The 16,772-nt window shown below is 35.9% G+C and overlaps 1 protein-coding gene across 2 annotated transcripts in view; it reads left to right on the forward strand.

Moving 5' to 3' along the window:
- IRAG1 (inositol 1,4,5-triphosphate receptor associated 1) overlaps nucleotides 1-16,772 on the forward strand; it is a 49,502-nt gene that overhangs the window by 21,131 nt on the left and 11,599 nt on the right. For both annotated transcript variants that reach the window (XM_053946461.1, XM_053946462.1), the window contains exons 4-13: nucleotides 4,492-4,592; nucleotides 5,779-5,849; nucleotides 6,577-6,750; nucleotides 8,235-8,284; nucleotides 8,729-8,770; nucleotides 9,348-9,938; nucleotides 11,734-11,812; nucleotides 14,243-14,363; nucleotides 15,189-15,219; nucleotides 16,286-16,426. In XM_053946461.1, the coding sequence (XP_053802436.1) occupies nucleotides 4,492-4,592; nucleotides 5,779-5,849; nucleotides 6,577-6,750; nucleotides 8,235-8,284; nucleotides 8,729-8,770; nucleotides 9,348-9,938; nucleotides 11,734-11,812; nucleotides 14,243-14,363; nucleotides 15,189-15,219; nucleotides 16,286-16,426 (1,401 nt within the window). The remainder of the gene's footprint in view (nucleotides 1-4,491; nucleotides 4,593-5,778; nucleotides 5,850-6,576; nucleotides 6,751-8,234; nucleotides 8,285-8,728; nucleotides 8,771-9,347; nucleotides 9,939-11,733; nucleotides 11,813-14,242; nucleotides 14,364-15,188; nucleotides 15,220-16,285; nucleotides 16,427-16,772) is intronic.

The following is a 16,772-nucleotide window of genomic DNA, read 5'->3' on the forward strand; positions in this document are numbered from 1 at the left end:
AAACATCCGCTACTATAACATTGTTGGAAAATATTTTCAGCAGTGAGCTCTGCACTGATTTGTCCTGTCTTCCATCTAAACTGCACATGGTGCTGAGTGTTAATTTCCTGCCTTAAGATAAACACCCCAGTTGGATACAAGTTCATCAAGACTACCATCTGATAACATATATTAGCTCAGGAAGATTGTATTGGGGTTTTTTAGCTCACCTATGTGAAAAGTGTTTTAGTACAAAAGACTTGCTGTATAAAACATACCCAAATATGAAAAATGCAAAAATCTAGCAGACATCAGTGATTCTAATCCTGAATGTGCTTGTCAAGTGGGAGAAATGAAAATTTCCAACCTCCTAATACAAGAGCATTAAATTTTTAATACATTTTCCAGGCCTTTTAGACGTAGGTTTTAAATGAACTGTTGTAATGTGATAGTTCATGAATCAGTTCACTGTGCAAAATGCTTCATTTTAGAGAAATTATTTTTAGGCACAAAATCGCAGTGGAGTGATTTTAACCAACACACTGCTCATAAGCCTACTTAAGGTTTGCCACTAGCCAATGTTGTGAAAACTTGATCTTGTTCGTAGCTGTTGTCACTCTTGGCTCTTGCTGCAGGTCAAGTTCTACAGCATGATTGTAAGTCACTCTAAGTAAAACTGCTTATCCTTGTGAGATAAGGACTTGCAAGCAAGGAGAGGGCATCAGAAGGAGCTAAAAGCTGGTGAATTTGTTTTCTGCCACTCAACAAAATTTTCCAAGTTTGGAATTTTGTCTCATCTAGGGCGCTGTCTGGTGTCTAACAGCTTCCTTGTTCTGTTTCAGGAGATCCTTCCCCACCCTTTCCCTGCACGCCCAGATGCACACAGATTGCAAAAAAGTTCTGACAAAAAGAAAATGAAGTTTACATTACATGTAGCTTTCTGCATGCTTCAAGTATGATCATGCTTTTACATGATGGGAAGACCTGGGTTCTATGTCTCAAATTAATTTTGAGAAAACAAACGTGGGTTTTCATTTCAGTATTTCTTAAAGCAGCCTGTGTTTTTCTGAAGTTCAGTCCAGACTTTTAGTTAATATCTAAGAATATGGCCAGGTGGCAGTGGGTTTTCTGTTTCCTGATTTATTTTTTTTTCCCCAGTGCTTTAAAGAATTCAGGTGTTATATGGGGTAAAGCTCTGTCACCTGACTGTCTGGCATGGTAGGTCTTTCAGAAGAGTATCTTTGTATTCCTTTTCCCCTCACCATCCCATTAATGTAAAAATCATCCAAATTTGTCTGGATTATAAAAAATTCAAAAGCACATTCTCTGTATGCTTAGTGAAGGCCTGGTAGAACTTAACAGCCAGAATGTTTGGAGGTTCTACTTCCATCCCTGATCCTCTTGGCTGCTCTGTTATGGACCAAACTGCCTGTGCCACCCTCTCAGCCCTCCACATGCCTCCCTGCAAGTCTGGATGGCTCCTCATCACCCTTGTGGAGCAGTTCTCACCTCAGCCACGGAGGTGGAGTCAGTTTTACCCTACATTTTTGTTGGGGGGAGGGCTTCAGACAAAAAGGAAGCAAAGACTTGGGTAGCAGGGAAGCACTGGTAGAAGGAGATGAGGCAACTGTTGGGAATAGCTGAGGAGCAGACGGGGCTGGAAGCTACCAAGGAAACAGAGTTAAAGGCACACAAATAAGGTGATGGAAATCTGTGACATCTCTGTGCAGTTTTACAACACTGCGCTTTTGTGAGGCAGCTTAAGCTTCCTGTTAAAGCTTCTCTTCCAAGGCCTGTGTGGAGCAGCCTGAGCAGTGCTCAGTCTATAATAATTCCTTTTGATTGGAGCCAGCTGGCCCTGCAAAGAGCTTCCTACTCTGGCTCTTCCTGCCCCTCTCCTGGACAATGCAGGTTTGGACAAGAGGGGCCATGAGGTCTCATTTGTGTAGATGCTGAACTCCTATAGCTGCTGACCAGGATTAATGTTTTCTACCTGACCTGAACTAGCCTTGACTCCAAACTCTTTTTTTTTACTTCTCTTTTTTTTTTTTTTTTTCCCCTTTTTATTTTTAAGGAGTTGTTTTTAGAGTCCTAAAATGGGCTTGAGTGACTTCAAGGCTGATGTTACATCATTCAAAAGTTTTTGCTTTCTGGCAGTCATGAGATTAGCATAAACACTGTGCATGTGTATTCAGCTGCTTTGCCCTACAAGCAGGGGAGTCACCTGAGTTTTGTCATTGACAAAATATATTGTCACTTTTTAACATTTTCAAGAATATTACTAAAAATTGCTTTTAAGCTATTGTCATAAAATGTCACTTGTGTATTTGAATCACATATGCTTTGGGATTATGACATTTTCAGAATTACAAGGATATTTTTCCTAAATTTAAATCTGCTCAGTGTTTTCTTGGCAAGTTCCCCATCCTGCTCTCCTATGACTGACAAAGTGAATTTGCCAAGGCAGTTCATATGAGAATTAAGAGTATGGAAGTGTGGAGCTGCTTTAAAAAAATAGTTTTTGTAAATAAAGATGCTATTTACAGTAGAATCAAGAATCCTAACTCAGGTGTCCAAATCAAGGCCTATTTCATTGTCTTTGAGAGGTAGAAGGGTTATGCTATGTATTTTAATATTATACCATTTTCCAAGTAATTCTAGAGTCCTTTGACTTGATCAGAAAATAGATGATTTCAACAAGAATAAAATGCAGCACTGGGAGAGATGTTGCAAGGAGTTCTATGGTAAATGACAGACATTAGCAGTCAAGTAAGAGTCAGCTTCCTTATGGAATAGAGTTGAATGCTTTAGGATGGAAGGGACCTGGAAGGGACCTTAAAGGTTGTGCAGTTCCAACTGCCCTGTTATGGACAGGTATAGTAAAACATGGCAAACCCTGGATGCGGGAAGAAATGATGATGTCTGGCTCCACATTAGAAGGCTGAAGGATAGCTTTATTAAAACTAAGCTATATTACATTTATTTAAACACATACTATGCTATTCTACATACTTACCTATCTAACTAACAAACTCGTGACTCTCTGCTGAGAGTCTGACACACAGCTGGATCCAATTGGTCACTGAACCCAAACAACCTTCACCAGAATCCAATCAAGAAATCACTTCAGGTAAACAATCTCCATACCACATTTCACATGGAGTAAACAAAGGAGCAGAGATAAAGATAGTTTTCTTTTCTTCTCTCTGTGCTTCTCCAAGAAATACTGAGAGACAGAATTATGTCTCTCTGTCCAGAGAATGTGAATGTCACAGATAGGGACACTTTCCACTAGACCAGGTAGCTCAGAGCTCCACCCAACCTGGCCTGGAACACTTCCAGAGTCTAAAACTGACTTGCTGAACTGTGACTTACTACATTCTTCACTCTGTTAATGCCTAAAATAGTGCTATTGCAACAGCTTTTTCTTACCTGCCTTACAAATTTCTTGTGAACCTTCAGGATATAGTTTCAAGAAAATTGTAGACTCCGAATAACAAACTAGAACAAAACTCTTGAATGTATCAGTGCCTAGAAGAATCAATTAGGATTTGAGAATTGACAAATTATTCTTTAAATTTTACAAGTCACTTGACAGCAGTCCACTGCCACTGCTGGGAAGCTTTCCCTGCAGCTGTTTCTTGGTTTTAATCTGAATACAGTGCTTGGGGTAGAAGTAATAATTTTCTTACCACATATGAGACGTCCACGTTAATTTATGCCAACTTGATGCATCTCCACTTGTGATATCTCACAGGAAATGGATTCCTTTTCTTCAGCTGAATGGTATCATCATGCAGAAGGTGTGAGATTAAGTTCTTGAGGCAAGGTCTCATATTTTAAAGCAGGCAAGCACATATTTATATTCAGTACCAGCTTGCCAGGTTTTTTTATAAATTATATTTTATTTTATTAAATATTTAAATTGTATTTTTTAAAAATATGTTTTCAAGTAATTTGAGGGAAAACCATGAGGAGCTCTTAACAAGATAACTTTAAATTATTTTTTGGGGTTTTGGGTATCATGTGTACACTTAATACTGTATTTATTCAAGATTTCATTATACATTACTATCATTTGGAGGGTTTGTGTGCTTAATTTAGCCCTGTTATACAGAGCTGCTTTTCACTCTTGCATTCAGCTCATAAACTCACCGAACTCTTGGATATGTACTTCACTAGAGGAATGGTTTGCTGTGTGTAAAACTGGACTGTCTGCCTTTTTAAAGCTTTCTCATTAGCTCCATGCTTATTGAATTTAGCTTGCATGCATTATAACTTTTAAAAGAAAACAGATATTCCAGGTCTCCATCATGTCTTTTGAGTAATTTAAGTATAGGCCTCTAAAACATGTTTGTTTTGTCAAATTAGAGCTAATTATCTCTTATTTCAATTTTCAATTCTTTTTTAGGTAAATTGAGAAATACACATTGTTTTCCACACAGAGAGTCAATGTTCAGTGGTTTGAATTTCTGTTTAACTACATTTTTATACTTGTCACACACCATTCAGGACACAACTGTTGAAGGGACAACATGCAGCACACCTTCTATTGTTCTTCCAGAGAATGCTGTCACGCCAGATGTAGAAATTGATAAAAATCTGCTTAACAGGTACTATATAATACATTACCAATCCATCCATAAATTCCAGGGGCTGTGTTTCTAAAACATTGCTCTGAAATGTATGTTGTATGAAAATATTAATGCTGCATCTCTGTGCTTTGATCATATTGACTTTGCATTTTGAGAATGGTGTTTGGGAGGTGGGGTGGAGGAACAGGAATATAATTGAGACTAAAATAATAGAGTTACACAGAGTAACTTGCCTGGCAGCCCCACTTATTGAGCTGGACAACTTAAATATCTAGTTTGAACACTGTAATACAATGGGGTTTGAAGCAGTTTTGGGACTGTTCACATAGATGGGACAAGAATACCACCTTGAGGTTAAACATATGTGAAAGTAAGTCATTGAATAGAAATAGTAATCCTCTTTGAAGTTGAAAACTTCAATTCGGTTTTCAGTTATTATATTTACTCTGATAAATCTCTGGGCTTTTTAACTTTATTGACCCGCCACTAAACTTCAAATACAGGGAAAAAACCATATCAGAAAATATATTTCATAAATCTATAATTTGTTTGTATTTTTAAAAGTGTGCTTCTCCAAACTTCAGGATTAGTTTAGAGTCAGAATTTATATGCAGCCCTTCTGAAGCAGAATTATTTGCAGGATCAGTATTTACATTCTGCAGTTGTTTGAGATTTTGACCTGGTTTGCAGTTTAGAAAGATCCTATAGGAGTGTCAATGTGGGAGCCTAAGGAATTATTTTATCCATAAAATTTAGTTTAAGAAGCAGTAACAATTCAGAAAGACTACATTTTATGGGAGGGTTTTGAAGAGTTTTTGGGGTTTTTTTTGTTTGTTTTGTTTTTTTTTTTATTTTTTGTGTTTTGCGTTTTTTTTTCTATATGCCATTCTTACATGATTTTTAAGTCATGGTAATAATCCAAAGAAATGTAGGGGCTTTTTTCTGAGAAATGAGGTTCACAGTGAATGAGATGAATAGCAAATTTTAGAACTGCTTTGTCAGATCAATTTCTGCAATTTTCCTTCTTTCCACAATCTCCTCCGTTTTCCAGTTGTTTGGAGGTGCGAGGAACTGCAATAAATACTTTTTGTCTTCATTTTTAAATCAAAGGGCTTTCTTTTTAATATTAATTTTAAATAGGTAATTAGAACCTCTTTTTGATGCCATACTCCATAATTTTTTTTTTGTTCACTTTTCTCTCTAGGCCTCGGAGTCCTCATAGGAGACATTCTAACCGTGCCACCAGGAATTCAACAAGTTCACTGACTTCTGTTGGTAAGAAGTGATTATTCATTTCAACTAGGATGTATTCTCAGAAAATGTGACATGCAATAAAAACCTATATAGAGAGTCTGTATTGACCACAGTTTTTCACAGTTTTTTTTCTCTGTGCACACTGTGTAATGCATGCACAGGGAATGCTGCTGGGATGTTGAATTGTGATCATGAGTTTGTAAGTGGACTGCATGCAGACCAATTTAGGGAAATACACACATTGTTACTTTCAGAAAGTTGTTAATTGGTGCATTAGCTTAACATCTTTAGAAGGCTTTATTTTTTATTTCTTGAAGAATATGCTTTATTTCTTGAAGAATACAAAATACTGGTTTTGCTGCACTGGAGCTTCTCTTTTGTTGGCACAAGGAAAGTGTCAACAGAAATGTCATTACTGTTAGTTGAGATGGATCTAATGGCACTTTTATTTAGAAATGAGAAAAACTGTATTGGAGGCACAGCTGGAAAAGCCAGTTTCACATATTCAGAGAATTTCTGATCACAGTGAATTAATCTGAGTGGGTTACCTGTGGTTTTGAGGACTTGCTCTAAACTTGAGATTGTAACAACATAAGGAATGAGCAGACCGTAATTTTTGTTACATGCAAGCTCAAAGCTAAATGTATAGGTATAAATTTACAGGTTTGTTTTGAACTTGTTGCTCTCACATGCCACAATATAGCTGGAAATGGAAGGTCCAGCTCTAATTCTAACATTTTCTACACAGACAATAGCGGTCATGTGATTGATCTGGTGAATGATCCACTACCAGATGTCAAAATATCAGAGGAAGACAAAAAGAAGAACCTTGAATTGTTAGAAGAAGCAAAGAAAGTGAGTGAGAGGTTCCTAACACGCAGAGGCAGAAAGTCAAGAAGCAGTCTCTCAGAGTCACCCACAGGTAGGGGCAGATCCTGAAAACTAGATTTTACATTCTCCTTCAAACATCTGTAAAGGCAAATGTCTCCTGTAATCTATACATTGCTGCTGTTGACATACACTTGGTTAATTTGAAAGTCAGAATCCCTCATGTCCTCCACAAAGTTCCACATAAAACAGAAATGACCCATCTGTGCTACCCAGATATGTCAGGGTGAAATGGTGTAAAGTTACACTGCAAACAGTGTAACAAGAAAGCATAAAGTATTTCTATTGAAAAGTGAAAAATGCTCACAAATTGTTCTTTAAATTAAATTCTAGTGCCTAGATTCATCCTACTGAAAAAACATTCCCTCCAGACACAATTACACTGCCTCTTATTCTAAACATAGCCATAAACTAAGCTAAATGGACCAGATCCTCCTTTAAAAACAGCAGAATAAAATGCTTTATTCTAGAATGTCAGTTGAAATTATTTTTCCTTTTATATGAAGTGTTTGAAAACTGGAACAAAATGCCTTTTTACCATGAAATAAGACTCTAATTTTGGTTTGAAATGCCAGTTCAAGCAACATTTTGTCTTAAAACTGGCTTGACATTCTCTGGAGGGAAAAAACGTCCCACAACTATACATCATCTCTTTTTTTTTCCTAAATTCCTCATTAATCTTCTCTTGTGCTGTGTCTCCTCAGTGCTTACAGTACCAGAAAACTGAGGAGCTCAAGGATTACCTGTATCAATAGAAATTTATCCATTTTTGATAAGACATGAAACATGTTCTAAACTCCTAATTGCCAAGTAAAACCTGGCAATTAAAATGACTTGTCAGGTTCTGGACGAACACATGACTCTGATATTGATGTTTTAATCTCACCTGAATTCTAAAAATACAGAAGGTACAAGCCTAGAAAGTAAAATCACCTTTTTATTTTGTTTTTGTCCTTGTTTTAATGAAGCAGCTTCCCCTACTCTTAGTCCTAAAGTTTCACCCATAGCATCTCGGAGCAACTCTCTCACTCTTCCACTTCCATCAGGTAAAATGATCATGAATCATCAAGGCAGAAAAGACCTCTGAGATCATCAAATCCAATCATTTGCAGGCTCAAACTTTAACTTATAAAAGCTCACCTAAAAAGTATTTGTTTAGTATTTCTTGAGAAGAGTAAATTTAAGCATCTAGTCCTGAATATGATAAAGTTCCTTAATGCATACAAAATATATTTTTACATATAGATTTTTAGTTATATTTTTATTCCTGTGATGTTGCAAGTTAACATGTTCTATTTTCTAAATTTTATCAATAACAGAGTTTTTAGAAGATATAATGATCTTTCACTTGCTATGTGTTTAATTTTTTTTTTCTTTTTTTATAGTATTTTTGACATTTGAATTTTTGTCCTTCATGTATTATGGGAAACTGTGCACATATGTGTTTGTTAATGCTATAGTAGTAAAAGTTTTGAGCAAAATATCAGGATATGCCCTAATTATATGTGTATCTTTCAGGGTTGGATGCATGCACAACCACTAGTATTGAGTCAGTATCTCCAGGGCAGGTGAGAGCTGAATATTCTGTGCAATAACCTGGTTATTCAGTACTATATTATAATATGTTGCCCTTTTAGTCCCTGATAAAAATTGTATGTTTGGAATATAATTTTATAGACCAAAACTAGATTACTGGTATTTTCTATGTACAGCAAGGGACAAATAAATATTTAGTCTGAAGACAGAAATCCATGAAGGAACTGAAGTAACTGAAGAATCCATGAAGAACTGAAAGATCATGAAGATCTGTTAAGTGTAGAAAGTAGAAAAAGATGCAATATAATCCTAATCTATGAAAAAACTAATCCCTAAAGTTATTTCATAAATAAATACAAGAAGCAATGTAAAAATTATGAGATTCAAAGTTCAGTCATAATATCTATATCTAATGTTTGTAGGATAGGTGTGAAACAGAACCTTATAAGCAGTTTTTTCTTTTTGTTTTTTGCTAGAATAACAGAATTGTGAAGGAGGATGACAGACAAACTGCAGAGGTAAGTGTTTCACACTGAGAGCTGAACACAGTCTGCTGGTTTGTCTTAGCACACATATGACTTACTGATGGGACTAAAAATGCTGAAAGATTGTTCACCGGGTGAAAAGAAAATTACACTGCTCTAAGAAATTATGAAACACCTTCAAAAGAAGTAGAGGATAGTAAGCTTACCACTTATCTTTCCAACCTATCATGCACCCTGCTCTAGCTCAGTAAAAATCAATATACTAAATAACTTTATAAGTAAAATAAAAATATCTACTCTAGCCATTTTGGTGTATGTCAGTGGTTTAGACTTTCCATGACTTTAACATGCTGAGGAGCTTGGCTTTAGGAGGATTGATGTAATGGACTCTGGAATGGGAGAGGTTAACTCAAAAGTTCAGAGAGGAGATTCCAAATTCACTATTCTTTAAGTGCCTTTTAAAAATTATTCCTTTTGTCAACAGCACATATTCAAAAGCAAATGTCACTGAAAAGGAAATGGCTTTTTACAATGAAAATCTGTCCTTGGGCAGGGGAAAAGAGGAATCTGGACTTGATTCTCTGTTTCATGTGTGTCCCTGTACTTTCAGAATGCTGCAAAGGGATTAATTGATCGAAGGCAGAATGATCAAAGAAAGATTTCTCAGGGAAGGTTGGTTCCTCGTTCTGCTGGCTTTGAAAACTCCAAAGAGAAGCTCTCAGACCAAAAGGAAAACTTTGATCCACGTAAACATATGGATAGTTTACCTAAATTCTCCCCTTCAGCTGGTGATGGTGGCAGAATGTCTCTTAATACTTGCATGAATGTTTGTGAAAATGAACTTGGAAAATCATTCCTCAAGAAAGGGAAAGAAAATGATGTTCCTTTAAGAACCCATCTACCAGGACCAGGTATAGGAAATATGGACTCAAAGCTAAAAATTCCTGTTCCAGAAATGAGGGACCATAAAATTCCATGTAAACCAGAATTTAAACTGTGTGGGCTGCGTCCTCCTCTATTACGGGCTGTGTCCTGGGATAGCTTGGAGCCTGGACAGAAAGAGAAAACCTCTTTAAAATTACCATCTGAGGAAGATAAGAGCTTTCTTGGAAATAAATCCAACAATCAGTTAAAAGCATTCAAAGACCTTCAAATCCAAGTTCAGCCAGTTCGAATGCAGAAGCTGACAAAGCTCAGAGAGGTAAGTCCTGTTAGAAAAAGTCATTTTCATACCCTACTAAACTTTCAACATGTTTAGTATTATTTTTATCACTGCAAGAAACATACAGTAATAAAATGGGAAACGGTTTCAGCATAATCAATACAGAATTGTATCATGTTTTTCCTTTGCAAATTTACTAAATTGTAACCTGTAAGAAAATTCCATGGAATTACTCTATTTCTTAGATCTCTTCAGATATGCATCAAGTGCACTGTGGTACTGCAAGGTGTATATATCCATGTACTCTTGCATGTTTACATTTGCAAGATCACAGAGGACAGGAAATGGGTTTGTAATGATTAGCTGATTATTGAAGCTTCTCAGAAAATGTCTCAAAGTGTTCAGAGCTGTAGAACTGGGCATCTCTGACAGCAAGGGCATGTAGAGCATGCCCAGACTTACAGTTCCTAATTATTACCTGCTGCAAATGTTTCGGCTTCTAAATGAATAATCTGTTGTTAAATAATTTCCTAAATGGTTAGCAATTAAACCCTAGGGGAAAAAGCAGAAATCTCATTAAATTATAAACCACCAAAAGAAAGCAGTGAACACGTCTCTATTGCTAATAATGACTTTTGAAAGACAAAAAAAGAAGCAGCAGGTACTTTCCTGAACAGTCTAATAAGGATATTTTCTTTAAACCCCAGTAGTTAATATTTTAAGATAAATATAAGGCTGACAGGTGAGGACCTCAAATTCTGCACTTTGATTAATTCATTCCCATTGTGTTGTTTGGGAATGGCAGCTTCATTATCCAGCTTTTCCTGTTGATATAACACACAGATTCTTAGTGTGTATGTACTGGAAGTTTTGATTACAGGGACCCTTGGGCCATATAATTACAGGAGAAATTCTTCCCTGTGAGGTTTGTGAGGCACTGGCACAGGTTGCCCAGAGCAGCTGTGGCTGCCTCATCCCTGGCAGTGTCCAAGGCCAGGCTGGATGGGGCTTGGAGCAGCCTGGGATAGAGAAAGGTGTCTCTGCCCATGGCAGGGCGTTTGTAACCAGGTGATCTTTAAGGTCCCTTTCAACCCAAGCTATTCTATAATTCTTTAATTTTATAATTTTGAATGACCTAGAAGTTGTTAAGCACAAATAAGAGAATCAATTATTGCAACATGATCTATAATTCCAGTTGGGAAAGATTTGACCTCTGTCTCCAGTAGGAATTGTCTACTCATAAACAATAACAAGAGTTTGTGAATTTAAACATATATTGAGAATATGAAAGAAAATGAGATGACAAAAGGAGAAATAAGACAACAAGGTTTAATCCCTGAGAGTGCATTTTTTTCCTACCTGTAAGGAATAGTGGTAGAACACAGTAACAGTGGAGCATCCCAAGCTCTAGTCTTAATAAAGTCAAAATGGCAAAGTCTCAGATGTAGGATTTTCTGGATTTCTTCTGTTATCTGGGATACTTAGCTATACTGTAGCTATATCCAAAACTGCTTTTTTCATTGTCAGTTACTAAAGCTCTTACTTACCAAAACTCTACATATCTACTTGAATAAGGGGAACATTTCACATATCTTTGTTTGCATGACTGGGATTTTTTCTCAAGAATGCCTGTATGAAATTTGAAATATGTAATATTATAAAGTGCATGTGAATTTATTTGTGTCCATGTTATGGAGCATCTGACTGTAATGTAATGCAAATATCTCTGTTTATTAACTAAAGTAAGTGTTTTATTTACTGTTCATTTGGCAGGGATATTTAAATTGAGATTTGTAGTTCAGTTACTTAGAAATATTATTGTTTCTCTTCACAGGAGCATATTTTGATGAGAAATCAAAATTTAGTTGGACTTAAACTTCCTGAACTTAGTGAAGCAGTGGAACAGGAAAAAGGTGCAGTATCATAAAAACTGGAAGGAATGTTTGGTATATACTGATTTTTATAACTGAGTATTATGGAGGGGTGAGGAAAAAAAGTCTTAAAATCTTCAACTTCAATTGCAATAATAGTTGAAGCAGTCATGGAGAACAGTAATAAATGATTGTTAAAAACAAGAGAGACCAATAATGGAAAGCACCTCAATTTCTCAGTGATTTGAACCAAGAAGATACTGTAGGTATTATTATAACCAAGGGAAGAGATGCACACGTGGAACGGAGTCTGGCTTGTACCTAATAGTTGTGAGACTGAAGTTTCAGTAACTTTCTGTAAAATCATTTCAGCAGTGATGGATTAAATGGATGCAACTTCTGCAAGATATTATGGTCATAAGGGTGAATTTGATCCCTGGGAATATAAATAAGAAATGGGATACTTTATTCCTTTTTTATTTTAGTATATATGTGGCAAGTAATGAAATGACATTTTACTTCTGGTCCATGCTTCCATGTCAGTGGGAATGAGAAAATGTAAGGCCAGAAAAGAGTCATAAAGGTGTTTGAAGGATTGGAAAAGTATGCCTTACAATAAGTGGGATTGTTTTTAAACCTCGATTTCTGTGATTTTTAAGGAAAAATAAAGGAAAATACTTTTTTTAAGGAAAAAGCTTAAAACTCCACATAAATGAGGAAAAAGAAATATGGCACCAAATATTTTCTCCAATCTAACATAAGCAAAAAAGATTTGATGCCTGTAGCTGCATCTAAAAAGATTCAGAATGAAGAGCAAAGATATGAACCTGAGGATAATTCAGCATGTGGAAGAATTAAATAGCAGTAGTGCTTAGAAAAAATATTTAAACCAAATATATCCACCTAAAATATTTAAGCCAAAACTATGTATTTGTTTGGAAATAGATAATTCAGAACTTGTTCAGTGTGACATTAACTGAAATGAAGATGGTTACTATGAAATGAGCTGAAATTGATTGTCCAAGATTTAATCCAAAGCAAATTTCAATTTTTTTTTTAAATATTGTACATTTTGCTAATTCATACATTTGTACTCATCAGCCTTAAAGTTGACTAGCTCATCAGCCTTAAAGTTCCTGTTACACTTAGAGGTGGTTGAGATACTACATTTCATGTTATGTCTGGAAATGGACTTGTCTTCAGTCTGAATGAATCAAGATTAAAAGAGACTTCTTTTCCTCTATATTTAGTGATTATATCTTTGGATTCTTAGATATGATAATATTATTCCTGCCACTCTGTTAATGTATAATTTCCCAGAAATTATTTAGCAGGCTCTTTTTGAAAGTATAAAATAGTTGCCATTTTACCAGCCTGCTGTGTAATTTCGGCAGGTTTGGAAGTCTTGAGGAAGACATTATGAGTAAGATAAGCATTATTTTATCCAGCTTCTCAACATGGATGTCATGAGTATAACAGGCTTTTTATAGTCCAGTAAGTTTTCTAAATGGTAGCCAGAACATTAAGGGTCAACTCCTTATCCTCAGTGGGGAAAACAAGCAAGGGGTCAAATTCTTAGTAATTTGTTAGGGATACCTACTTCCTTACATTGTCATAGAAGCCTCCTTTTCAAGTGGAGTGGTAATTTTGCTTAAACAATAGGAAATAGCCAAATACTTCATTATTACTGTTATGAATCCAATGTACTGTCTCCATCATGGTTTTTATCAATGACAAGTTACTGTCACCATCTGAGTAAACACAACTCTGCATCTACACTAGATAAGTGGAATGCATTAAATCTGGAGACACTGTGGTGTCAGGCTGGATTTTATGGGGATACGTGTGACTGTTCTTAAGTAAATACTAGAAATTTTTAATATAAAGCAAATGCACAGAACTAAAATGTAGCTGGAAAGAATCTCCCTTTCTGTTCCATCTTTCATGTTAATGCTCTCCAGATTTACACACTAATTACATGGCAAGTCTAAGAATCGTACTGTTAAACTTGTGAGCAGGAGAACTGTTCAAAGATTCTTTCCCAAGTCTGAGAGTCAGACTGGGGAATCTGCCTTTCCTACAGGAGAGTCCTTCGTGAAATTCTGGTAAGACAGAAGGAGATAAGGGAACTAATATATGTGAAATTAAATAAAATGAAAATACAGAAGCTAAGTAGCAAGAATTTTAAAAAAGTGTTAGCCATGTCTTGGACCTTATGAAAATGTAAATATAACCTTTATATCCTGCTTCAATTGACATACAGTGCAAACAGGTACATGATGTAATTTATAACAATAAATGGTGTACAAAATCTGTAGTATGGTACATTACACTACACTTCATCTTGGCAGGTGGGATTTAAAGCCTTAGAAAATGACAGTATTCTATTACAAAATCTCAGGTAAAATATTCCAGAAAAGAATGTTTGACTTTTCAAGTAACATTTTTTTTTTAATCTGAAAATGTCTTTAGGCCCTTCACCTCTCCCTTCCCCCACTGAAGAGGAAGAGACAAAGAACAGCTCTGATGTCATGCCCAGCATTCCTGATGTATTGCTGCGAAAACTGCGAGTGCACAAATCACTTCCAGGAAGGTAAAAGCTCATTAGAAGTGGAAACTCTCATCCAGGAGAAGGCACACTAATGGTCTCCAGCCAACTTCCCTTCCCTCCATTCATAGGGAGATAAATTGTTGCGTTTTAAAATGTGCAACACAGATTTACTGAGAAATAACTGGCCAACTTTTAAAATTAGTTTGAGAGTTCTGCATAAAAAGTCTTAAACCTTAATTGCATGCTACAAGTAGATTTTTTACAGGTTTTTCCACTCCTGGTTTCCAGGACTGCTGCTGCAGATATGTACTCATATTGAAAATATTATTTCTCACCCCCATGAAAATAATCAGGCCAGATGATGCTTTCCAATGGTAGAATTTGGGCACGTAAGAGTTCTGCAGTCTTTCTGCAGGTTACAATTTTTTTGGGGAAATGGAGTTTATTTTGCAAATGTAGTTCAAGGACTCACTTATGAATTCACTAATTTGGACTTTCCAAGACATTAAAACAATTCCAAACTTATTCAGCCAAAAATAATTCCTCTGTTCAGCCACACAGTTAGGTACCAAAACCACCAGAGCCTTCAGTTATCTGAGCTGTCAATAAGGATTCTCTGTAAAGGTGAAATAAATATTTAACATTTATGGTGAAGGAATTGTTATTTACATTATTTTATATAAGTGAATGCACGAAGTGAAGAACTTCTGAGAGACCACTGCTTGATTGTAATCAATACTGAAAAGTAGTTGGAAACTCTTGAAACTCAAACATATATTTTGTTGTTCTGTTCAATTAAGTATTAGAATACATTTGTTTTTAGAGAAAAAACTCATTAAAATGTGAATTTTTTACTTTTATTTCTAGCTCCCCACCGCTCACTGAAAAAGAAGTTGAGGTAAGTATGTTATTATTTTAGACATGTTCCAATTTTAAGTGATTACTTTAAGTCTAAGTGTGGTTATTAGAATGAGGTAATAGGGTGATTTTTTCCCCCCAAAATATATTTCTCATTAAAAAAAAAAAAACCCACACTGAACTCCATCAACATAACAATTTTGTGAAATATGAGCAATAGGTAAAATGACAGAGTAGGAACAAGCAAAACATTTGTGTTTTTCATAATAAAATATGAATTCACTTTGGAAATAGTTTTCATATTCTAAAGTAGTAAAAAAATGAGATTAAATAAGATCAGAAACTCAGCAATTTAAATTGCATTTATATTAGCTAATATGAGCTTTGGGGCATTTTTAATAATATCCTGCTGTTAGTTTACATAATTTTTGCTTTCTCAGTTCAAGACAATAATTTTGTTTGCAGGTCTCTCTCTAGCTTGTAGCATTTGTTGTATTTTTTAAATCACATAGCAGTCAAGAAAAGGATATTTTTTTACAATACTGCAATGTACTGGAACTGTTGGTGTCTTTTGCTTTGCAAAGTATTAATCATAAGAAATAAAAGTCTGGTAAAGAAAGAAACAATCTTTAAAAGCAGGGTGCAAGAGAAAAAAAATGTTAGCACTTAATCCTTTGCTGGCTTCAGGGGTAGGTGTTTATCCCTTAGGTAAAACAATGCTCATGGTGAGCTCATCCCTGGACTTCCTCTGCACAGACTATCTGTTTAAAAACCTTGGGGACCCTTGGAGGAAGTCCAGCTAGAAAACAGATCCATTGTGATTCTGGTGCTTCTGGTAGGCTGCTTCCTTCATTTTGTCTCTGCCCTACAGAGCTCCCAGAAAAACGTCCAGGAAAAGAGGCAGCAACGCATTTACTGTTCCTCTTTCAGTGGAAATAAATAGATGTGATTTTTCAAAGAAATCAAATTAGAAATAATTTCCATTTTCTGTTTCAATACTTATTTAAGCAGCAAAGTCTGTTAAACACATATCTTATTCATAAGTTGTTATTGAAAATTGTATTACTGTGAGACTTATTGGAAAATGCCTCTTTTGATCCGAACAGAATGTATTTGTACAACTCTCCTTGGCCTTTAGAAATGATAGTTATACATTGGAATCTAGAATTCAGCAGGCAGAGAGAGAGAGAAATCTTACTGAAGAGAATGCTGAGAAGGAACTGGAAAACTTTAAAGCAGCCATTACGGTAAGAAACCAATGGGAATTCTTTTCCTGAACTATAGTGTACATGAAAGTGCACACATATTGCAAATGTGTTTGGCTTGTAAATTCAGCCCCATAACGTCGTTTTCTGCTGCTCAAACTCCTTGCCATGAGCTGCCTACTACTCTGAGAGGGCATATTCTGTCAGAGTGGGCCAGCATTTGTGGAAATGCCTAGGGGGTGCTTCCCTGGGTCTAGCAGATTTCAGGAATAAAGACTTGGAGTTTGCTGTTCAGTTCTTGATATAAGCCTGTGACATAGCTAAGAGCACTCTGAACTGCAGCTGGAGCACTGATGCATGTTCTCCTGAGCAAGACCTTCTTCAGCAG

This window comes from Vidua chalybeata, chromosome 6 (assembly GCF_026979565.1).
Source record: "Vidua chalybeata isolate OUT-0048 chromosome 6, bVidCha1 merged haplotype, whole genome shotgun sequence".
Lineage (NCBI taxonomy): Eukaryota > Metazoa > Chordata > Aves > Passeriformes > Viduidae > Vidua > Vidua chalybeata.